At 40.6% G+C, this 22,950-nt stretch overlaps 1 protein-coding gene across 2 annotated transcripts in view; it reads right to left on the bottom strand.

Annotated features, from left to right (window-relative positions):
- The window catches only part of aven (apoptosis, caspase activation inhibitor), a 67,376-nt gene that overhangs the window by 5,255 nt on the left and 39,171 nt on the right, over window positions 1-22,950 (bottom strand). The window contains exon 3 of one of the 2 annotated variants that reach the window (XM_034699062.1): window positions 1,369-1,439. The exons of the other annotated variant lie outside the window; for it this stretch is intronic. Coding sequence (XP_034554953.1) covers window positions 1,369-1,439 — 71 coding nt within the window. The remainder of the gene's footprint in view (window positions 1-1,368; window positions 1,440-22,950) is intronic. 2 annotated transcript variants of the gene reach the window in all.

The following is a 22,950-nucleotide window of genomic DNA, read 5'->3' on the forward strand; positions in this document are numbered from 1 at the left end:
TGCCAAATTCAAGACACAGATCCAGGCCTGGTTTGGAACCAGTGCCTAACGGACATGCCGGACTCCAGCAGCAACAGCTACTACTACTATGCATCTCATCACTATCATCGCTCTCTCTCTCTCTTCATCTCCTCTATCTCTATTTCCAACCACAACTCAGTCTCAGCAGATGTCCATCTAACATGAGTCTGGTTCTGCTTGAGGTTTCTACCTGTTAAAGGAAGTTTGTGCTTGCCACTGTAACTTGCTAAATGTTGCAAAGTGCTCTGCTCATGGTGGATTAAGATGAGATCAGACTGAGTCTGGTCTTGCCCCTCTCTTCCCTCTCTCTGTATCACTAATTTTAAGTCTTTCTGTCCCATTAAAGTTACTAACCATGGACATTTCTGGAGTCCCTGAGCTCCCTTGTCTCGTAGGTTCTTCTGATTTGTGCCATAGACAACCTGCTGCTGTGGACATGCCAGACTCCAGCTACTGGAACTACTACTATCCGCCCACCCCAATCATCTCTCCCTCTCTTCATCTCCTGTATCCCTCTTTCCAACACGGTCTCAGCAGATGTCTGTCTAACATGAGTCTGGTCCTGCTTGAGGTTTCTGCCTGTTAAAGGAAGTTTGTCCTTGCCACTGTAACTTGCTAAATGCTGCAAAGTGCTCTGCTCATGGTGGATTAAGATGAGATCAGACTGAGTCCTGTCTGAAAGCTGGGACTGGATCTTTTCCTGTCTTGATGTTGGGTCTTTGTTGACAAGTTACAGTCTAGACCGGCTCTGTTTGTAAAAGCGTCATCAGATAACGTTTGTTGTGATTTGACAATATAAGAATAAAGATTGATAATCTGGATCCAGTTCTTTGTTTTTCAACCACCTAAGCACTGGCCTTGAACCAGAACAAAAAAGGTTCCTGAGTAGAACCAACTCCTTGCTGGGGTAGAAGAAAGAACCGCTTACATCAGGGGCTGGGGGCGGGGTTATTGTGAAGTGGCTCTCTTGTGGCCCTTGCCTATGGAAGCTGGTTCTTTGGAGGTTCTCAAGATTGAACCAAGTCTCACGTAGCACTAACTACAGCACAGAACTAACACCAGGGCCACTGGGGGGGTAACAGAAAGTTCCTTACTGGAGCTTTAATTCAGAAAAGTAAGGTCAGATCAACAAACCCTAAACTTGTTGAATATTTTCTGAGCATTTGATATTCACAGTTCATAAATGTAATTGTTGATTAGATATTTTAGCTGTGTCTGTTATCAAAGTGTGTTCTCTCTCCTGACTTTTGTCTCAATGATGGATCCATACTCCACACAGTGGGCTAAATCCATAACAGAGAAAAACAGGATGCAAAATGCCGCTCATCAGTCGGGGTATAGATTTACCTGGTTGCCTCCAAATGAGTCCATCTCCCAGTCCTTTTCCTCTGAAAAGCGGAATTGAGTGAACGAATCCCCTGAGAAGAAAACAGAAAGAGAGTTTGACATAAAGCCACTGCAGCCATCTCCCCACAGGAGCGCTGCTAACCACAGCTGTCTGTTTGAGTTCTGCTCAAAACAACATTTACTTCCTCAACTGGAGGCTGTGTGACGGAGCTGGCCTAACACCCCAAAAATGTCTGAAACCTAAACGAGTGTTTCTGTGGAAAAAGCAGCTTTGTATAAACTGTTGATGTGAAGAGTTAAAGCAGGGCGACATGTGACACAGCTCTGCCTCCAAAACATCCACCGGCTGAGGGCTCTCGTCTCTACAAAGGCAGTGAGGTTGTATTGTTAGCAGAAGCAGGTGCACCAAAAACCTAAGTTTAGACTCTCTGCTCACATGTTTTTTTTTTTTGAGTTTTTCATCAAGAACATGGTTGAACTGAAATATACGCTCTCCAGATGAGGCTCGTGTTGTATTAGTGAGAGACAGAGATAGAAAGCATGTATGACGAGTGCTGCTGAGTCAAAACATGACATCCAATACGACCGCTCAGAGAGGACGCTTGGGTCAGGAGTGAAGCACCTCTATTAGAAGAACTCGGGATGTGGATGTACTTTCATCACTGCCAAGCGGGAGGGTGTCACGAGGGGGGAATCATTTTGGATGAAGCACAGAAAGGTTACCTTTTGTTTTAACACACGGGAGTAAAAGATGCATACGTACTCAGAATAGAAGTGAACAAAGTAGTCATACAGCAAAGAGTCAGTACAGTTTCATCATTGAATATTAGATTGTCATGATAGTTAACACGAAAAAGATCATTTTCACTGATGAACATATTTGTCCCTTTAATAGAGCTGGCCTTGAAGCTGACTTTACACAAAAATTAAAGCTACAGTAGGCAAAAATATTTAGAATTCTGGTTCAAATAACACATTTGATTCATTGCATGTCACTAAAATATTATTTTGAAGCCTTTCCTTGTATATGTGTGTCGTATCTCGGTCATGCCAGATGTCTGTCTAACATGAGTCTGGTTCTGTTCAAGGTTTCTGCCTGTTAAAGGAAGTTTGTCTTTGCTGCGGTTTCATTAGAAGCCACCGCTGCACTCTCTCTCTTTCCCTCATGGCAGCTTTGGGTTGAAATATGTCTGCATGCTGTAGCTTTTTTACACCTTCAGGACTTTCAAGCTCTTTAGGACGGCGGTGGCTGGACAGTATTTGTCATTGAAGAAAGAAGGAAGGGGAACTGCATCACTCTTAAACGTGCATAACAAACTTTGTCTAGCCTGATCCAATTTAAGAGTAAAAAAAGTGCCTGAAAAATCCTAAAGTTCCCTCATAAAGACAGCCATCAGCCTACGTGAGTCTGGTTCTGCTGGAGGTTTCTACCTGTTAAAGGAAGTTTGTCCTTGCAGCTGTTACTTTCTAAATGATGCAAAGTGCTCTGCTCATGGTGGATTAAGATGAGATCAGACTGAGTCCTGTCTGAGATGTCTCCCTATCACTAATTTTAACTCTTCCTGTCCCATTAAAGTTACTAACCATAGACCTTTCTGGAGTCCCTGGGCTCCCTTGTCTCATAGGTTCCTCTGAGTCCCTGCCGTAGACCACCTGCTGCTGTGGACATGCCAGACTCAAGCTACTACAACTACTGCTCTCTCTTCATCTCCTAAACCCCTCTTTCCAACCCTAACTCGGTCTCAGCAGATGTGTGTCTAACATGAGTCTGGTCCTGCTCGATGTTTCTGCCTGTTAAAGGAAGTTTGTCCTTTCCACTGTAACTTGCTAAATGCTACAAAGTGCTCTGCTCATGGTGGACTAAGATAAGATCAGACTGAGTCCTGCCTGTAAGATGGGACTGGATCTTATCCTGTCTTGATGTTGGGTCTTTTGTTAATAATATAACATAGAGTACTGTCTAGACCTGCTCTGTTTTTAAAGAGTGTTGAGATAGCGTTTGTTGTGATTTGGGGCTATATAAATAAAAGATTGATTGATTATAAATGTGTTGTATCTGGTTTGTTGAATCTGTTCAAAATCAGAGGTGTTTAAAAGACAGATTGGTGTGTTTGTGGGGGGAAATTTTCAACACTTGGATGTGGTTACTTCCTGGAAATATTTGGATAGTTCCAAAAAAAAATAAGCCAATTTCTCATTTGATTTTTGCAGATGTTTAAATTGGGACTGGATCTTATCCTGTCTTGATGTTGGGTCTTTTGTTAATAATATAACACTGAGTACAGTCTAGACCTGCTCTGTTTATAAAGCTTGAGATAACATTTGTTGTGATCTGGCACTGTATAAATAAAGGTTGATTGATTTATTGATTGACTGTATCTGTGTGCTGTTTCTAGAGCTTCTAAAAACTCATCTGGTCTGAATTAAACAACATGTCAGAGGCAGCTTGGATGTAACTGGCCAATCACAGTGACTCTGTGTGAACTGGCATCATCTGCCTCTACCATATGTGCCTCTCTCTCTATCTCTCTCTCTCTCTCTCCTCCGTAGAGCTGAGATCACAGTGGCTGTGCAGCACACAAGTACTACGTTTTAACTTTTGTTTTAAGACGTAGTATATTGTTCCCAAATCGCCACATGACTAGCTAGGATGTATTTTTGCATCATTTGGTGGGAGGGACTTAGCAGAAGTGATACAAGCGACAACATTATCCAGTGTTTCAATTTCACCAACACTTTGCTCAATGCCAAACAACCTCTGTAGATCCATTTGAACATTTTAGAAACTCCCTTTAAAGACACTCCTACACATCACATAGTCCATTGTAAGATGAGGTGAGGTCTGTGAATCTACGTTCTATCTGTGCTTTGATTTCCTCGCCAGCTGTCTGTGTTCGGCACATATCTGTGCGTCAGTCATTGTGCTGTGGTGTGAAGCTCACAGCTCACAGTCTCATCCAGGGACTCAAAGAAAACGCAGGAACCCAGTGACATCGCTGTCTCACTGCTGTCTGCAGCAGACACAAATATAGCTTGTTCTTGGTTATGAGACGGCAGAAGGACTCTGCTGACCCCTGACTGACGAATGTGAGCGGTATTGTGGCTGTTTCAGAGCTGCATGTGTTCTCACATGTTTATGCAAAAGGCACAGGCCTGTTAGCGCATCTGCAGTGATCATATTTCTGTTTCTCTCCTTAGGTTTCATCAGAAGCCACCGCTGCACTCTCTCTCTTTCCCTCATGGCAGCTTTGGGTTGAAATATGTCTGCATGCCGTAGCTTTTTTACAGCTTCAGGACTTTCAAGCTCTTTAGGACGGCGGTGGCTGGACAGTATTTGTTATTGAAGAAAGAAGGAAGGGGAACTGCATCACTCTGAAACCTGCATAACAAACTTTGTCTAGCCTGATCCAATTTAAGAGTAAAAAAAGTGCCTGAAAAATCCTAATGTTCCCTCATAAAGACAGCCATCAGCCTACGTGAGTCTGGTTCTGCTGGAGGTTTCTGCCTGTTAAAGGTTTTTGTCCTGGCCGCTGTTACTAGCTAAATGTTGCAAAGTGCTCTGCTGATGTTGGATTAAGATGATATCAGGTTGAGTCCTGGCTGAGACGTCTCCCTATCACTAATTTTAAGTCTTCCTTTCCCATTAAAGTTACTCGCCATAGCCCTTTCTGGAGTCTCTGAGCTCCCTTGTCTAGTAGGTTCCTCTGGATCTGTGACGTAGACAGCCTGCTGCTGTGGACGTTCCAGACTCCAGCTACTACAACTACTGCTATTCGTATCACCACTATCATCTCTCTCTCTCTTCATCTCCTCTATCTCCCTTTCCAACCCCGACTCAGTCTCAGCAGATGTGTGTCTAACAGATGATTCTGGTTCTGCTCGAGGTTCCTGCCTGTTAAAGGTTTTTGTCCTTGCAGCTGTAACTTGCTAAATGCTGGAAAGGTCTCTGCTCATGGTGGATTAAGATGAGACCAGACTGAGTCCGGTCTGTAAGATGGGACTTGATCTTATCCTGTCTTGATGTTGGGTCTTTGGTAATAATTTAACATAGAGTACGGTCTAGACCTGCTCTTGAGATAATAAATAAAGGCCGACTAATTGATTGTAAAGACATTTTATCTGGTTTGTTAAATCTGTTCAAAATCAGAGGTGTTTAAAAGACAGTTTGTTGTGTGAGGAGGTTCATTTTCAACACTTGGGTGTGGTTACTTCCTGGAAATATGTGGATAGTATCAAAATTATTCGCTTATTTCTCATTAGATTTTTGCAGGTGTCCAAATGGCTGTAGATGCTGCATCTTTAGCTGATCACTTCTGTAAGCAAAAGGTCCCCAAAATGTAAATTCTGTCCCAGCAGTCACCAGAAAGTCATGATTCTGTCTTGTGCACGGGTTTAAGATCAGAATAAATCTTCAGGTAATCCATCATTAACGTGTCTAGTCTACAGAGTGAGCAACAGAGGCAGAAAGTGTGGAAATAAATCTATCCAACAAGATCTAAAACAGAGTTTAAGGACAAAGATGTCAGTCTGACTTGCTCTACAGGTCCTGCAGTACACGGGCACAAACAGCAGCTTCGGTCAGAGTGCCACACACAGATGTTTGATCAGTGGGAGACCTGACAGGAGAGCTGCAGTCAATCACAGCCTCTCATTTTGTTCCCGGTCTCCGCCTCTCTCTATGCGGGACACTCAGCACCATCTGCAGCTGTCCTTGATTGCTCGGCTGTCCTGGAAGTAAAAGGGGTCAAAAAGGAGAGGCTGCAGGAGGGCTTGTTGTCTGGGGGTCGAATCCCTGCTGTCAAACAGGCAGAGAAGAGATGATTCATGAATAGGAGCATTTACCGGGTTACAATGACGGATAAGAGGAGGGAATGAGGACGTCAGCTTTATGTGACGGCTGGGGGGGATGGAGGCTTTATGCTGAGGACCTGTGATCAGTCAGACTGATTTTCACCCTCACAGGTAAAGATGCAGGCTTAGAAACCTGGATTTGGTGGGCATAAAATCGAAATCTTGAACCTGATTCAAGGCTGCTCTCGTCTTTATCTGATCAAACATTACCGGCTAACCGTATTCTGAGAGCCGCACCTTCAAATAACTCAGTCAGAAGAGATCCAATCAGGAGGACATGGGATAGAAACGCAGCAAGTGAACATTTTTTTTGGTACTCATTCATATGGAAGATGTGAATGCCAAGGTTGGACAACATGTTATATGCATGATTATATCCTGATCTGACAGATGTAGTATTCAACCATTTTTATCTCTTGTAGCGTCATAGAGAACAATAATCAAGGCCACATCTGACACGCCTCCCAACCTCCCTTTATAAAGTTGAACATGACACTGACGGTAAACAGGGCTCTCTTTGCACAGCCAACTTCTGTACTCAGGTGTCAGTCTGTGGCAGAAACATACAATGATGTTATCTCTTTTTCCTCTACAAAATCTTTCTTATTCTCATAACTTTACAACTTTTGATCAGTGAGGATTGTCTCTTGAAATAATTAACTCCTCTAATATGAGTGTTCTTGATTATGGTCGGCGAGCCTGAAGAAGTATGGGGTGCCGTTTGTAAAGTTGTGCTCATTGAAAATAAATTCTCCACATTTAGCTCCTAAACTTCATAAAAACATAGTGTGAATTTTTAAGTCATTTTTCACATCACATTTAGAGCAATATGTGATTTTTACATTAAAATTTGTTGTGAAAAATATTTTTAAGTTACCATCAGTGTTAAATCCAAATGTTAAATGTTAAATCTAAATGTTCAATGTTAAATGCAAATGCTAAATATGAATATAAATGTTAAATCTAAATGTTCAATGTTAAATCAAAATGCTTAATCTTAAAGTTAACTATTAATCTTAATTGTTAAATGTTAAATCTAAATGTTAACTCTAAATGTTAAATCTAAATGTTAACTCTAAATGTTAAATACAAATGTAAAATTTTAAATCTGAATGTTAAATCTAATGTTAAATGTTACCTCTGAATGTTAAATATAAATGTTAAATTTCAAATTGAAATGTTATATCTAAATGTTAAATGTTGTCTCTAAATGTTAAATGTTAACTCTAAATGTTGAATACAAATGTACAATTTTAAATCTGAATGTTTAATCTAATGTTAAATGTTACCTATAAATGTTAAATATAGATTTCAAATTTTAAATCTAAATGTTCAATGTTAAATCCAAATGCTAAATATGAATATAAATGTTAAATCTTAATGTTCAATGTTAAATCCAAATGCTAAATCTTAAAGTTAACTATTAATCTTAATGTTAAATGTTAAATCTAAATGTTAACTCTAAATGTTAAATATAGATGTTAAATTTTAAATCTAAATGTTAAATGTTAACTCTAAATGTTAACTCTAAATGTTAAATACAAATGTAAAATTTTAAATCTGAATGTTAAATCTAATGTTAAATGTTTCCTCTGAATGTTAAATATAAATGTTAAATTTCAAATTGAAATGTTACATCTAAATGTTAAATGTTGTCTCTAGATTTTAAATGTTAACTCTAAATGTTAAATACAAATGTACAATTTTAAATCTGAATGTTAAATCTAATGTTAAATGTTACCTATAAATGTTAAATAAAGATGTTAAATTTTAAATCTAAATGTTACATCTTAATGTAAAATGTTAACTCTAAATGTTCAATGTTAACTCTTAATGTTAAATATGTTAAATTTTATATCTAAATGTTTAATTTAATGTCAAATGTTAAATCCTAATGTTAAATCTGAAATCTTAAAGTTAAATGTTAATCCTCATGGTAAATCTAAATGTTAAATGTTAACTCTAAATCTTAAATCTAGTGTTAAATATTAATGTTAAATGTTAAATCTAAATATGAATATAAATCTAAATGTTAAATATTACATCTTAATGTTAAATGTTAAATGTAAATGTTAAATCTAATCGTTAAATCTAAATGTTAAATATTAAATCTAAATGTTAAATATTAAATCTAAATGTTAAATGTTGCTCCGCGATCCTAAATGCTTAGCTAATATGCAAATTCACACTGCCACCTAGCGGAAATACCAAAATAAAAGCTTCAGAAAGAGATAGAGATTTAGCAATAACAACTAAGCTTGTCTGTACCGTAGACTGATTCAGTTCTGTCTCTGAACGATGTGAAATCTCTTTATGGCCTCCAAAACTGCCTTTCTAACATTTGTATGGGGGGGAAAATGCCCAAAAATATAACTTAATAGAAGTTACAAATTGATGATTTCATTTCAGAATCACATCCCTCTACTTTAAAATGTCACGTTCAGAATCAGACCTCAATCATCCCGTCCTTTCAGGAGCTCTCATGAAAGCAGAGGAATGGTTTAAGCAGTCACTTTCTCATTTAGCTAGAATCTGTGACTCAACATGAAGTACAGAAAACCTGAAAAATCATGTCTTTCAACTATTAGAACGTCCACTTCAGTGTTAATGGAACAGCTCCAGGATTCAGTGTTAGACTTCCCCTGGAGAGAGCTTGGGTTCATTTCGAATTCTTCTCTGTGATTGTCGTTCATGCATCCAAACTGAACGAGTCTGTTACAGAGGGAAAGTGGAAAATCTGCATTTCATTGGCTGACTGTTCAACAGTCTCTACACTGAAGACTCTCTCATCAGTCAGCTCTTTTTCCGGCTCCTGCTCCTCTCTGCTTAATATCCTCCCAGACCCTAATCCTCCTCCTCCTTTTCTTCTTCCTCCTCCTCCTCCTCCTCCTCCTCCTCCTCCTCCTCTCATTCTGTCTCCGTCAGTCTGTCTTCAACACACAGAGAACTGCTGACACGGGTGAACTGCCTCCCTCCTACACCTCAGAGCCCGGTGCCATCCTGATCTGTGTCCATGGAAATACCAGCACAGGTAGTTCAGAGGCACTGACACAACCATGGCAACAGCTGCCAGAGAGGATGAGAGAACCTTCTGTCAAACGTCCAGAAGACAGAGAGAGAGAGGGGGAAGGAGAGAGCGCGGATTGAAGGACGAAGAGGAGAAGAAAGAGGAGGGGTAGTGTAAAGAAGAAAGAGAAGTGAGCAAGTGTGAAGAGAATGAAGAATGACGCTGACGTTTCATTCATGCTCATCCAAAAAAGAGTCAGATCTGCTCTCTCTGCTCCTCACTGACTTCAGTGAGTGCAAAGTCAAACCTGCTGCTGAAGATGCATCACCAGAGTGTCTGAAATACTCAACACGCAGGCTCAGACACTCAGTGTAACAGAACTGAGCTCCAATAAAATAAACACTGCACTAATACATGCAGAAAAACTTTAACCATGCTGTGAGTCTATGTGAGACATAGACTTCATTTAATGGACATAGTCACTGTGATGTCATCCGTAGGTTTGTCAGCTTCCTGTTTGGAGCTTTGAGTTTACTGTTTGGCTGCCATGTTGGTTTTCCAGAAACAGAAGTGACCATGTTTAGACGAGAGGCAGGCGCTTAAAAGGAGCCGAGGGTTAGCATCAGGTGCTTTTCAACCGCACGAACTTTGCCCAGGAACTATGTGCTTTTCCTTGACTGCAGGAACCAGGGTCTAAATTTATTTCTTGGGTAGTTAATCTCCCCCCTGAGAAGCCCCTGCTTGGGGAGTAGTAATTTGCAAAGGTCCAGGAACTTTGGGGGGCCGGGGCCTACAGTGCTGAACGTTTCTGATTGGCAGAGTAACCGCAGTGTTTTTATTTCACCTGCTGTCCACAAAAACATCACACACACCTGGGATTCACTTGATTTCTCTTTCTTTGATTTGATTTGTTCTACCTTTTTTTGTATGTGTGCGCTGTTTTCAATTTGCTATATTTACAAAACCGGTGCTTTGTAATCATTAGGGATCGGCAATGATTTTCAAATATTGAAATATTCATTCACTTTTTAAAAATCAAAGAGTTGGGGCGCTGGTGGCCTAGCGGTCTACGCGCCCCACATACAGAGGCTACAGTCCTCGTCGCAGGGGTCGCCGGTTCGATTCACGGCCGGTCGACCATTTCCTGCATGTCTTCCCCCACTCTCTACTCCCCATACTTCCTGTCTCTCTTCAGCTGTTGTATCAAATAAAGGCAAAAAGCCAAAAAAATATAACTTAAATTTTTTTTTTTCAGTTTTTACCGGTGCCTGGTTGTAATGCGGTTTACCCGCCTGACGGTGGCAATAGAGTGTCTTGAAAGTGTTTGCTAACCACATTAGAAGAAGAATGTTAACTGCATTAAATAGCAAAAGAAGAAGAAAGCAGTCGCTGTGATTTTCCCCATTTCTGAATCTGACACTGCTACACATGTATTTCCAGAGACTGAGCATGACTGTGAAATGTAAACATACACGCCACGCCGCGTCACAAAAACACCGGCGTAAGGATTGAGACAGATGCTGTCAGTGCCCGCTACTAGCAGCACCTTATCCTGCTGCTGGTTAACATGACTGCCACACAAACGGGCTGTTAACTGGACAGGTGTGTGTGTATGTGTGTGTGTGTGTGGGGGGAGTGATTAGTTGAATAATCGTTGAATAGATGCCTATGATTATCGAATAGTATTTTTGTTTGAAATGCCCATCCCTTGTAATCATCTGTTTACAACTCTGTCCTTATTGGTAAAAATAAAAATAATATATTGTCCAAAAAAAAAACTGTGATTCACTTGGGTTTAATAGCTTTGTAGCAGTCTTCTCTAGTCTTCTTCTGCTCGAAATGCACCTAAACAGATCAACAGTTCCAGCCAGCTGTCACCACTAATTGAATCTCATTCTGTGGAGAACAATAGATAAGAAGCTCATTCATAAATTAGCCATAGATGTAACCCATTTAGCTTAAAAAAAAAACATGCCATCGATGATGAGAGTTTGTGGAAATGAGCAAATTCCTCAAATGTAATGTATAACACACAGGAGATCCTTGAGGAAACAGACACAGAAGCTGGGGGATGAACCGCTGCAGACAGAGTCAGCTCTACCAGGTGATGTAGCTGATTTCAAGAAAGTCAGACGCAAACACAGATACGGTTGTGAATGCACGCTCTACTCAGAAGTGACTCCAGTGCTTTGTTTCGCCATCAGAAAACCACTTTGTTTCAGCTCTACAGGTGATGTCACACGTACATGTTCTCCAGCCTGGAGCAAACTAATCGGCTGCTCGGGTCTGCAGGCTTCATAAGAGACAAAAATAAAACCAAACCTTTTTTTTAAAAAGGGATTCTAACTTCTATTTATTGTGAACTCAGCTGAAGTCTAGTGAGAGGCATGGTGACCTTGGCTGGTTGCTAGTCATTCACAGAGCTGACGCATGAGCTCTTTATTCATGTGCAGCTCTGCCGTCACTGTGCCTTTGAATTTTCCATTGAACTCCACGGGCACAACACTGGTGTCATTGCGTTATGATGCTGGAGAAGCACAAGAGGCATGTAAGCTAACATACACACATGGCGCTGCTCAACATGCTGGTTTTAGCGACGCTGTCATGCCTCTGTTACACCTTCAGTACTTCTGCTCCTGCTGGATCAGAGCCAGAACATCTTTCCCTCTGTGACATTTATCCTGTGGAGACCCAACAGTCCTGTCTTTAACAGGCATGTAAAGGGTGCCAAAGAGAAACAACCAATCACACACACACACATACCTACTAGCAAATAAGAGTTACCAGGTAATCTAACCACCATGTTTTAGACTGTGGGAGGAAGCCTGACACGGGACTTCCACCAGATCCGTGTCCGGTCTGTCTCCGATCCACTGCTGTCCTGCTCCATGCTCTCTCATCCATCAACACCCACCGGTTGCATTTTTGGAACGCAGCACAGAGCAGCTGGAGTCATGTGACTGAGGTTTTCCCAGGTTTTAATCACTGAATTAATGATTATTCTCCTTCACTCTTTATGCATGTTGTCTTTATAGTCCTATGAAACGTCTGAAATGTTGACTCCAAGCCTGGCTCCGCTCACAATGATGGTTTGTTGGTGATAACACAGAGTGTTTTATTCTGAAAATTAACCGGATGTTTTAATTTTGTTTTGGTGCCTGACTTCCTGTCCTGCTCGATCTGCTCTGTGCTGATTGATGCGTTGGTCAGAGACGCAGCCGGAACACAACGGAGTGGATCCAGTGGAAGTTAACACATTAACTAGAATAGAAACCTATCCAGATCTGGTGCCGTGACGGATCAGAGACGGACTGGACACGGATCTGGTGGAATTTGGCCGTGAGTAACCTGGAGAGAACCGAGACGGAGAGGAGAGGAGATCAGTTTTTGCAAAAGTGGCAAGGTGAACTGGATAAAATGACATCATGTGATTTATATGTACAATTTAAACGAGATGTAAAACTGGAAAAATATTTGTTATTTGAAAACCAGAAGTATAGAAAGGCTATCTGTAATTTTAGAACGAATAACACCAGGATCCCTAAGGTCACGGGAAGGTATAAAGGCCTGGATAGAAAACTGAGGATTTGTAATCTCTGTAATGATGATCGTGTGGGGGATCAGTACCATATTTTGTTTGAATGCAGGAACACAAGCATTCTGAATAATAGAGAGAGGTTCATACCCAGGTATTATTTTCAACGTGCCTCTGTGTTTAAATTAATTCTGCTTTTGCAATCAGATAAGCCAAAACTTATCTGTAAATTAGGAGCTTTTCTGAAGAATGTTCTTCCATTGTTTAAGTAAGATCTGTTGTACTTCAAACATGCCGTGTGCCATCATTATATTGTTTTGTTATTTGTAATTTATGTTCTGTGGCTCCATACCATGTGATCATGGTCTGAGCATCAAATTAAAATGAATGAATGAAATGCTGCTGCAGAATAGAGAGACGAACCAGTGAGGCAAAAGTGCAAACCACTGCACCACAGTGCTGATATGTTCCAACAATTAAGAACTACAGATCCTCAGGAACATACAACGTGTTGATGTGTACCTTGATTGATCATCAAGACTTTTTCTGTTACTCTTGGATTCCTCAACTTCAACAAACACAACTAAACTTCAATTTGGACACTTTTCTGGTCCTGTGTAAGAATTCTGTTAAATACTGACTCAATTGAAGCTCCTGACCTCTCTGCAACAACTCCAGTAGTAAGACAGCAATTCATAGTTCAAACAATCTCCTGAGTGCGTCAGTGACAGCTGGGTCAGTAAACCTCAGTCATTCCACAGTGAATAAACACAGCATTACTCACACAGAGTGTTGAGTGGCTCAGCTGGCATTGTGTAACTTCTGTATAACACGGTGCCCTGTCTCTTGACATGCTGCTGGTTGAACCCAGCATTAACAAAATGTGTCTTTCTGCTTGTGACCCGGGCTCTGCTGAGCTATCTTTGTCCCTCTAATGCAGAGTCCTGCTCTCAGCTTCTGTATTCAGGATGTGTTGTGGTCTCGATCCTGCTTTTGTGTTCTTCTACCTGCTGTTCTTCTTCACCTCTTTCTACCCGCGGTGAGACTGTTGAGCACTTACAGTTAGTCAGGATGAAGAAAAGACAGAGTGAATGTGTGTGACTTAGCTTAGAATGTATACAAGTACAAAAGAAATACAGTAAGATGACGAGTATTGTAACCTGCCTTATTACAGCGTTATAACAAGGTTATTACAGTGTTATAACAGTCTTATTACACCCTCAGTGTAAGTCCCATTTAACGTGGAACATTGCTGCACTTTGGGCACCAACAATGAGAACTTTCAGTAAAATTTAAAGCACATATAAGGCACGTTGTCCACAGTTTTCTGGTTCTTCTTCTCCGCTGTAAGACTTTGCTGCCTTTCTCTGTTTTGCAGCACTTTTCACAAAATGTCCTTGAAAATTCAAACTGTTGCTTGGAAACGTTTTCTTGGCTTTAGAGTCATGTTGAGCAAAATGTTACTGCATTTCTGATTTATGAAACTGATTTAATAATTATCCAACATGATTTAAGTCACAATGTAGAAAATGTATTGTTCAAATCCAGCCGCACTCTCCACTGTGGCTTCTTTTTAATTACATAACGGATGAATTCATTCTCAAGTACTCTCAGCTTTACTTAAAGTTCTAGTGAAGAATCAAGGCTGACCTTTGATTAAAGGATTGAATACCTGAAGGACATTTTTATTGTGAAGAAAGTCACGTTAAGAAACAGGAAACAACTTTTGTTCTTTGGTTTTCATAGTAACAGTGAAGAACTGCTTCTATCAAGAGTAAGACTTGAACAGAAAAGAGAACTGTCTTTGTCTCTACAACTAATAAGGACATTTATTTTTGTTGTATAAGAACTTGTCTTTGTTTCCACAAAGAAATAATTGCTTTAATTTACTGATGATGTTTTACCCACCTTTGTCTGATAGACATTTTACTGACCTGACCTTGAACACAACACACGAATGAAACCTGACCTTCTTTAGTCAGCTAACTCACTCTTATCCTGACAATGTTAACATTTTCAACATTACATAACATAATAATAACATAATAACTTGCTACAAGGGGTGGGCATTTCAAGCCAAAATACTTATGTCTTTATATCTGTTTCTGTGACGCAGTAGCATGCCGTGTTTACATTGTACATCCTACCCAGTCTCTGCATTTATCTCTGTTTCTAAATCTCACACCACTACACACTTATTTCCAGCAACTGTCACTAATGTTTTCCACTTCTTTCGCTATTTAATAAAGTTAGAATTCTTCTTCTTTTGTTACTTAAAGCTGGGGTTGGTAATCAGATTTAGATACACTTTTTGTCATACTGGTTAAAATGATCTTTATGTCCTGATGGCAATCATTACATGATGTGTTCTTAAAAAAGAGTGAAAAAAAGCTGCTATCTACAGCCGGAGTAAACCTGGGAAAACACCAACCAATCACCGTTTTTTGGCTCCCCAAATTTTAAACCAATCAAATCCCGTCCAGCCGTTCTGCCCGCCTCCTGCGCGTACATTTCCCCGGCGTGCACTCCTCCGAGTCCCCGTCTCCTGCCTCTGCTTTCCCTGACTATTTACTGCCCCTCTCGCTCGTCCTCGGGCCTGTCCCCTCTGACCTGATGAGGTGCTTTGCTCAGGACTGTAGTCCGGATCAGAGTCTAAAAAGCTCTCACCAACAAGCAGAAGAATTAATGACGTTCAGTAAGTCCTACAGAAATGTAGATGTACTGTAGCGTCCGTCCGGACGCTGTAGGGATGACGAGCCGATTCGTGAACACGTTGATCTTTAATAACCGGTCACTGTCGGCCGTTACCACGCCAACCAACAAATCAACAATCAATGTTTGAATGAATGAAGAACTTCTCCTCTTGTCTCTCCTCTCTCCCACTTGCACACTCTACACCTCTCATGATGCCTTCACTGACCGTCAACACTGTAGGAATTAAGAACATCTACACTGAACACGTTTAACAAACAGTAGAGCTGTTACAGTTTTATATATGTGTTATAACTTTTCTCCTGATATCGTGTCACCATGACAACTGGATAATGCTAGCATGATAGTTGTGAGTGCTAACAGCAGCCATGTTTGTTTGTGTTTTTAACTTTACTATGAGAATGTTTTGGTGAGGACCGGTTTTGAATCAGTCATCATCATATGGTCGAGAATCAGCGGCGCTCGTGCATGTGAGCAGGGGGGCAACGTTTTGGAGGAGCTCCGAGGGAGGAGGGGAGGGGTTAGACGGAGTCATGATGAAAAGCTACATTCAAATTCATGCTGGTTTTCCGAGACTACCAACCCCAGCTTTAATGCGGTCAGCAAATAGCTTTAAAGCGCTCTATAGCCACCATCTGGCGGGAATACCGTATTACAACCAGGCACCAGAGAAAACGATGAAAATAGTATTTTCAAAATGAGATAATATTCGCATTAACTCTTCGATTTGTAATAAGTGAACGAATATTCAAGCATTCAAAAATCATCCCTACTTGGTACCAAGTTTGAGGATGATGACTGTCGCACTGCAGCCAGAGTTGACAGATTTGTTAAACCCAAAGACAGTCTTCAAGGTTCTGCATTTTGTTTTCATTTGACAACAAAGCTGATGTGCTTGGCCGTGGAGGTTGTGTTCTGCCCGTACAAGAAATGATTTAAAATTGCAATTTGTTTCCTCCTCAATTAAGAGCTCTTCTATATTAAGACATCATGGTGAGCAACCAACAACAATAACTCTTCTTGGTGTAGTTTTAAACCTGTTATCTTCCATTTCACTTTTATTTAAAAACTTAACCAGAAAAAGAAATGTTTTTAATCAAATCAGTGCTGAAAAAAACACCTAACTTGGTACTTTAAAGACCCACAAGACTCAACACTTTCAGGTTTACATAAATGCAGAGCAGGACCTTCAGAGAACACTGTACGTACATCATATAAGTGATGTCTCTCTTACTGTGGTTATTATATTCAGGTAACTCCATTTAAAAGCTATCACTTCTCCTTTATTCCTTTAGAAGTGTGACAGTTTTCAGATTTACATTTTTTGGTGTGCTACCTTACAACAGGCTCACAGTCCTGAATATGGAGCAAATACTTAACAAATACACAAACATTAATTATCCTAAAGTATCCGGGCATGCCCGTACCTGCAGACTATCCTAACCTGTCTGCAGAGCGTGCTCCCTCGGCCCTGTTGGTGGCAGTGCAGACAGAACCACACAGACACTACAAACATCCCCCATACACACCCATGTTGACCAGACCACACCTTCAGTATACACCTGACACACTGAGTCAGCGTGATGTATGAGGCTGCAGCTTACTGCAGAGCTTACTTTTTACAGTGGTGTTTTCTACAGACAAGACACGAACACACGCAATGAGATGTTGACATTTGTGTCACTGTGTGTGAAAAGTAAAACACACAATCCCTGCTTCCTTCTCCGCCTCCGTTTCCCAGCAGAGTAACGGCATGTGATCACTGATTGATTACTTCTCTTTCAAACTGGCTGTCGCAGCAGATCCTCAGTTACATAAGAGAAGAGATAGAGCGAGAAAGATCATAGAAAACTGGAGAGCAATCAGGGAAGGCCTGCACGATATGAGAAAAAATGCCATTCATTTTTCAGTATCATGATAATGATGTGGTCTAGGGAAAATAACCAAATATTAAAACTCCAGTAAGGAGCAGAATTAGACTGAAATTACTACTGATGTATTTTTATGACACCATCAGCGTTTAGACTGACTTTTTCTATGTAGTCTTTTTTCATTTCTGTGAACCCTGCCACCAGGTAAGTGTCAGATAGAGACCGGTACTTCAAGTAAAAATACTTTTTACAGATTATTCAAATAGAATAAAATAAGGTTTAACGTTTTGTCCACAGGGGTCGCCAAAATCAACACAAACCAAAACATTTTCACAAGAGCTTTAAAAAGTATGTATGGTTGTTCTTTGTGATACTATCAATATCTGTGTCAACCTGTAAAATAACTCAAAAATACCCTTTTAAAATAATTTATTATACTCTAAGGCCGGGGTGTCAAACATACGGCCCGAAGGCCAAAACCTGCCCGCAAAAGGTTCCAATCCGGCCCGTGGATGACTTCCCAAAGTGAAACAATTACAGAGAAGACACTACAGTTTTTCAATAAAAGTAACTGCTATTTCAGATTTGTCCTCTTGGGGACGCATACAATCATAGTGCTGATGGAGTGCACCTGAACGGCACTCTGGGAGAACATTTTCAATTTGCATAATCCAGTGGAAATTCATAGACTTTTTAGAGAACAACAAAATCCAATCAACACTAAAGTTTTGGTATATGTAAACTTGTGACAGCACAACTTTTTTGAAAAAAGGAGCCACATATCGTGCACATGCTTACCATATATGTGCGTACGTCATAGGTCTCACTATGAGACTCATCACGGCGAAAAATACAACAGCTGTTTTTTTAAAAAGATAGTTAATGTAATGTGAACATTTTCAGAATGTACTTGTACTTTTTTGCACTAAAACAAAGGGAAACATTTGGAGTTTTCATTATTTATAGGTTATGTTCTGATTTTACTGGTCCAGCCCACTTGAGATCAAATTGGGCTGTAGGTGGCCCCTGAACTGAAATGAGTTTGACACCCCTGCTCTAAGGGAAGCTGATAGCTAGCTCAAGCTTCATATATCAGCATACAAACTAACTGAAACGACAGAAAACAATGTTTCAAATCATTTATCATGTTGTGTGTTTCTAACGTAAAGTCTGACCAGTGTCCCATCTGTTCATATGGGGGAAGGAGAGCTTTATGCAACCTGTCAGAAGTGGGAGTTCCAGATGATTTGGCTTCAGTTTTGGGGGGCTATCGTGTCATCCATCTTTAAATACAGTCTCTGTGTAAAATGTTGATATTCTGACTAAGAGAGCACGGCTTTCTGCATGAAATAATCTTCTTATTGGGATAACTTCAGATTTGTATGATGTGCATTTAAAAATACTCATAAATTTAGTTAACTTTAAAATTGTGATTCATTGCAGACCTGATTGAGTGTTTTATTATGTGTGTTTGTCAGCACTAAGACAAGTGTTGATATAAAATCAAAGGACAGAAGGAAGAAAGGAGCACAATTAATTGCACCGACTTCAAGAAACAAACGGGAACGTCTGTCCAGGAAGCATGTTCCTACGATCTAAGGAGCCGCTCCTCTTTTACAAGACCTACAGTTCCTCCAGCATGCTCCCTGTCATGCCTTTTTACCCAAACCAATTAGCCTAACACGGTGCGGTGCTGAGACCCACCACGAGTCGATAAATCACTGTCTGCTCTAATTGCAATTAAAATCCTGAGCAAACCAGGCGAGACAATAAAAAGGGCTGAAGCTATTTACTCTTAACTTTTAATGGTGATTGTGCGCGGCTGTGTTTATGTCAAAGTCATATCAGAAGAGCTCCAAACCACTCGAGGCCTCGCTCTCATTAGGCCTCTGTTTTATTGGCGAGCAGCTTGTTCGGAGGTAAGAGGCAGCGGCTCCACTCTACGTACGGGGTAATCTAATCCATCATCTCTACACCGGCGATACAGTTGTGCAGGGTTTCTGCCCATTAAGCTTTCTGCTGGATGTTGTTAGATTACAAAAGGCGTCGTTTTTAATGGTTTTATGCGGATTTAAGGAGACCGGGATCAATGCTGTCAAAAAGAAATATGTGTTGGTCTTAATGATCCGGCTGGAGGAGCGCGCAGAGATGTTCTACTGTGATCAATGTCTATGTGATAACATAACTATACACTCATATTTCTACGTGAGACAACACCCGATATCTTTGTGAGTCTACATCTAGCATTAATATAATGTAACACTGATAAAGTAGAGATGATGCATTGATTAAAAATGTTATACAACTGCAGAATCCTTAGAATAAACTTCTGTTTTCGATCATATATTTAGTTTTCTTACACAAGCAGGCAGTTTCCTTATGATTGAGTGTTTTTAATACATCAATAATTAAAAGGTTGTATTTTTGTGGCTTCCTGTATCTCTGAATCAACTGACTCATGTTTGTTCTGTTGAGATCAGTCAAAGAAAGACGTGACACACAAATGTAGCCTCGCGTTTAACTCGTTCATCACATCCTGATCACACTCACCTCATTATGCAACTTCTACAAACAGCTGAGTGCATCACTGATGACTTACTGTTCATGTGATGCACCAGGTAAAAGGGTGACTGCTGTTACATAATGATGTATATGTGCACAGAGATTTATTTAAGCTGTTTAAATTTGCTTAATTCTGGAGTGAAATATGACAGAGAGTCACACCCATGCTGGTGGCTTTATGAGGCTTTGAGCTTAATGCTATCTTCAACATGCTAACCTGCTCACAATGAAAGTGGTGTTTACCATCATGGCTAAGGAGGTCTGCACGCTAACATTCATCGGGTGGCACGAAACACGAGGTGCAGCTGAAGCGGAGGGGAACGTAAGGAGCTCTTCTTTATGAATCACTTCCTGCAGTCAATAGTGTCAGAGCCAATGAGGTCACCATGGATATTTGATGTGACACAAACAGTGTTTCTGAGGGAGCTGTCCTCTTTCTACTGGTGGAATATCAAACTTCTGAAACTTTCACCCAAACCTAACCCAGACTTCTCCAGACAGCACCCTGGTAACATTTCCACAAGAAGAAGAAGAAGAAGAAGTTGATGTGAGCTGATGTTGGAATATTCTGCAAAGTGCACCAGAGTAACGCCTGGTGTGAACCCAGAAGAGTGACATACACAGGGTGAATACAACATCTGACCTTGAAGGAAGAAAATCATTTACAAGACGAGAGCAGTGAAGACGTCTGCACATCTATCGGTTTCCTCATAGCTAGTCATAAATATAAAAACTGTCATAGCATAGGTGCTTTGTCCTGCCAAACATGTTCCCAACTAATGGTTCCATTCAGAATAATCGGCACATAGCACCTGAACCATGATGGTTGGCCATAAGGTTGAGTGAAGGGATCACTGAAGTCATCAGGATTCATCTCCTGTGGTTCCTGGATTTGTGTACAACATTTCACGGCAATGGAACTAAGTCCTTGCCAAAGTGGGTGCCAACCAACCTTTCTACAACCTCAAAGCTAGCACGGATAAAAAAGGCTGAATGCACTTTGAATTAGGGATATGACTAAACGTACTAAACGTACGTGACAGTTAAAAAACGAGAGAGGGCTAGCTCAGGTTTAGACCAGCTCTTAGTTATGCTGCTATAGGCTTAGACTGCCAGGGGAACTGACACACTGGGATTCTATCTCACCCCTCTCCCCTCTATCACTTACTTTAACTCTCTCTGTCCCATTAAAGTTACTAACCATAGACCTTTCTGGAGTCTATGAACTCCCTTGTCTTGTAGGTTCCTCTGAGTTGCTGCCGTAAACGACCTACTGCTGTGGACGTGCCAGACTCCAGCGGCTACAAGTACTACTACCCGTCTCATTACTATCATCTCTCTCTCTTTCTCTCTCTCTTCATCTCCTCTATCCCTCTTTCCAACCCCAACACGGTCTCAGCAGATGTGTGTCTAACATGAGTCTGGTTCTACTTGAGATTTCTGCCTGTTAAAGGAAGTTTGTCCTTGCCACTGTAACTTGCTAAATGCTGCAAAGTGTGCAGCATTCTGCTCATGGTGGATTAAGATGAGATCAGACTGAGTTCAGTCTGTAAGATGGGACTGGATCTTATCCTGTCTTGATGTTGGGTCTTTGTTAATAATATAACAGAGTACGGTCTAGACCGGCTCTGTTTGTAAAGAGTCTTGAGATAACGTTTGTTATGATTTGGTGCTATAAAAATAAAGATTGATTCATTGATTGATTGAATGTCCTGGGTGGCTCATCAAATAGACCATTTTAGCATTTTTTCCCCCATACAAGATCTACTATTTCTCTATCTCTCTTTATTTTTCTCTCATCCTTGTGTAGGCTAGTCCCAGGCCTCTTTTTGGGTTTCTAATATTCAACAAGTTTTAACTGTTTAACGTTCTTTTAGCAGTTTTTATTACCTCTCGTAACTTTATGATCCAGCGGAAGTACATTTTGTGTCCTTTCAAAATAAAAGCATGCTAAATCACAAAACAGGAAACACAGTTACCTTTACCTTAAGTCAGTAAAAAGGCAAAATAAAAGCCTGAAATAACAGTTTTCTGAGACATCTGTTCTATAAGGGTTGAACAGAGACTGGGTCACTGACACCACTAAACAAAAATGGTGAATTCATCTTATATTGTGAATCCAGCATTATAAATTGTTGAGTGTATCTTTATAATCTTACTTTGATAAATGTTGTAGAAATTAAACTACCCCCTCTTTTTTTCCACTGATGTAGTGGATGATAACTAATTATAAAAAAAGATTAGTCTTTATTCTACTAAGATTTAAAAAGCTGACTGGCACTAAACAGACCTGACCTGTGTGACGTGCAACACACTGACTGATAGTGACAGGCTGGTTGGACTGAGCAAAGACTCCCCAGAGTTTGACAGTTACATTAACAAAATCAATACAAACATCAGTTTCATAGCTTGTTAACCTCTAATCTAAAGAGGAAGCTCTCCTCTCCTCGTTGTTCTCTTCATGGCTCTGTAAAGTCACACTGAGGCTACACAGAGGGGAAACCAGGTGAGGATGAGTGTGTGCTTCAGGCCCACATGTAGCCTCCTCAGGCTGGTCCCTGCGGCTGGAATCAGCATCAGTCTGTGAGTGCTGGGACATCTGGGTCCCTCATTATAAAGATGCAAGGAGCCTCGGCTATTAGGTTAGCTGAGTAGACCAGTAAACAGCTTTTACTGATCAAGGCGGCGCTAAAAATGGATCGATGGTGTGAAAAAAGCACTCCCGACGGAATCATCCGATCCATCGGGTTTACTGCGAACAGATTGGTGCTTTCTTTTTATTTACCTTTGTTTTTTTTTTACTTATTTTTCACATCAAGGAGCTGAGAAAGTCCTCATACAACCTGAAACTGATTTACTGTATTTGTTAATTTGATGTAAATGAGTGTTTGTTTTTCTCACAGGCAAACTCTTGTTAGCAGTTGTTTTCTCTCTTTTCAAAGAGGCTTCAAAGTCTGCATCAAGATAAGAACAATGCACCCACTGGCAGCTAAATAAAGACCTGCACATCGCCTTGAAAAAGCACCAAACTGCCTGAAAGCCAC

This window comes from Notolabrus celidotus, chromosome 13 (assembly GCF_009762535.1).
Source record: "Notolabrus celidotus isolate fNotCel1 chromosome 13, fNotCel1.pri, whole genome shotgun sequence".
Classification (NCBI taxonomy): domain Eukaryota; kingdom Metazoa; phylum Chordata; class Actinopteri; order Labriformes; family Labridae; genus Notolabrus; species Notolabrus celidotus.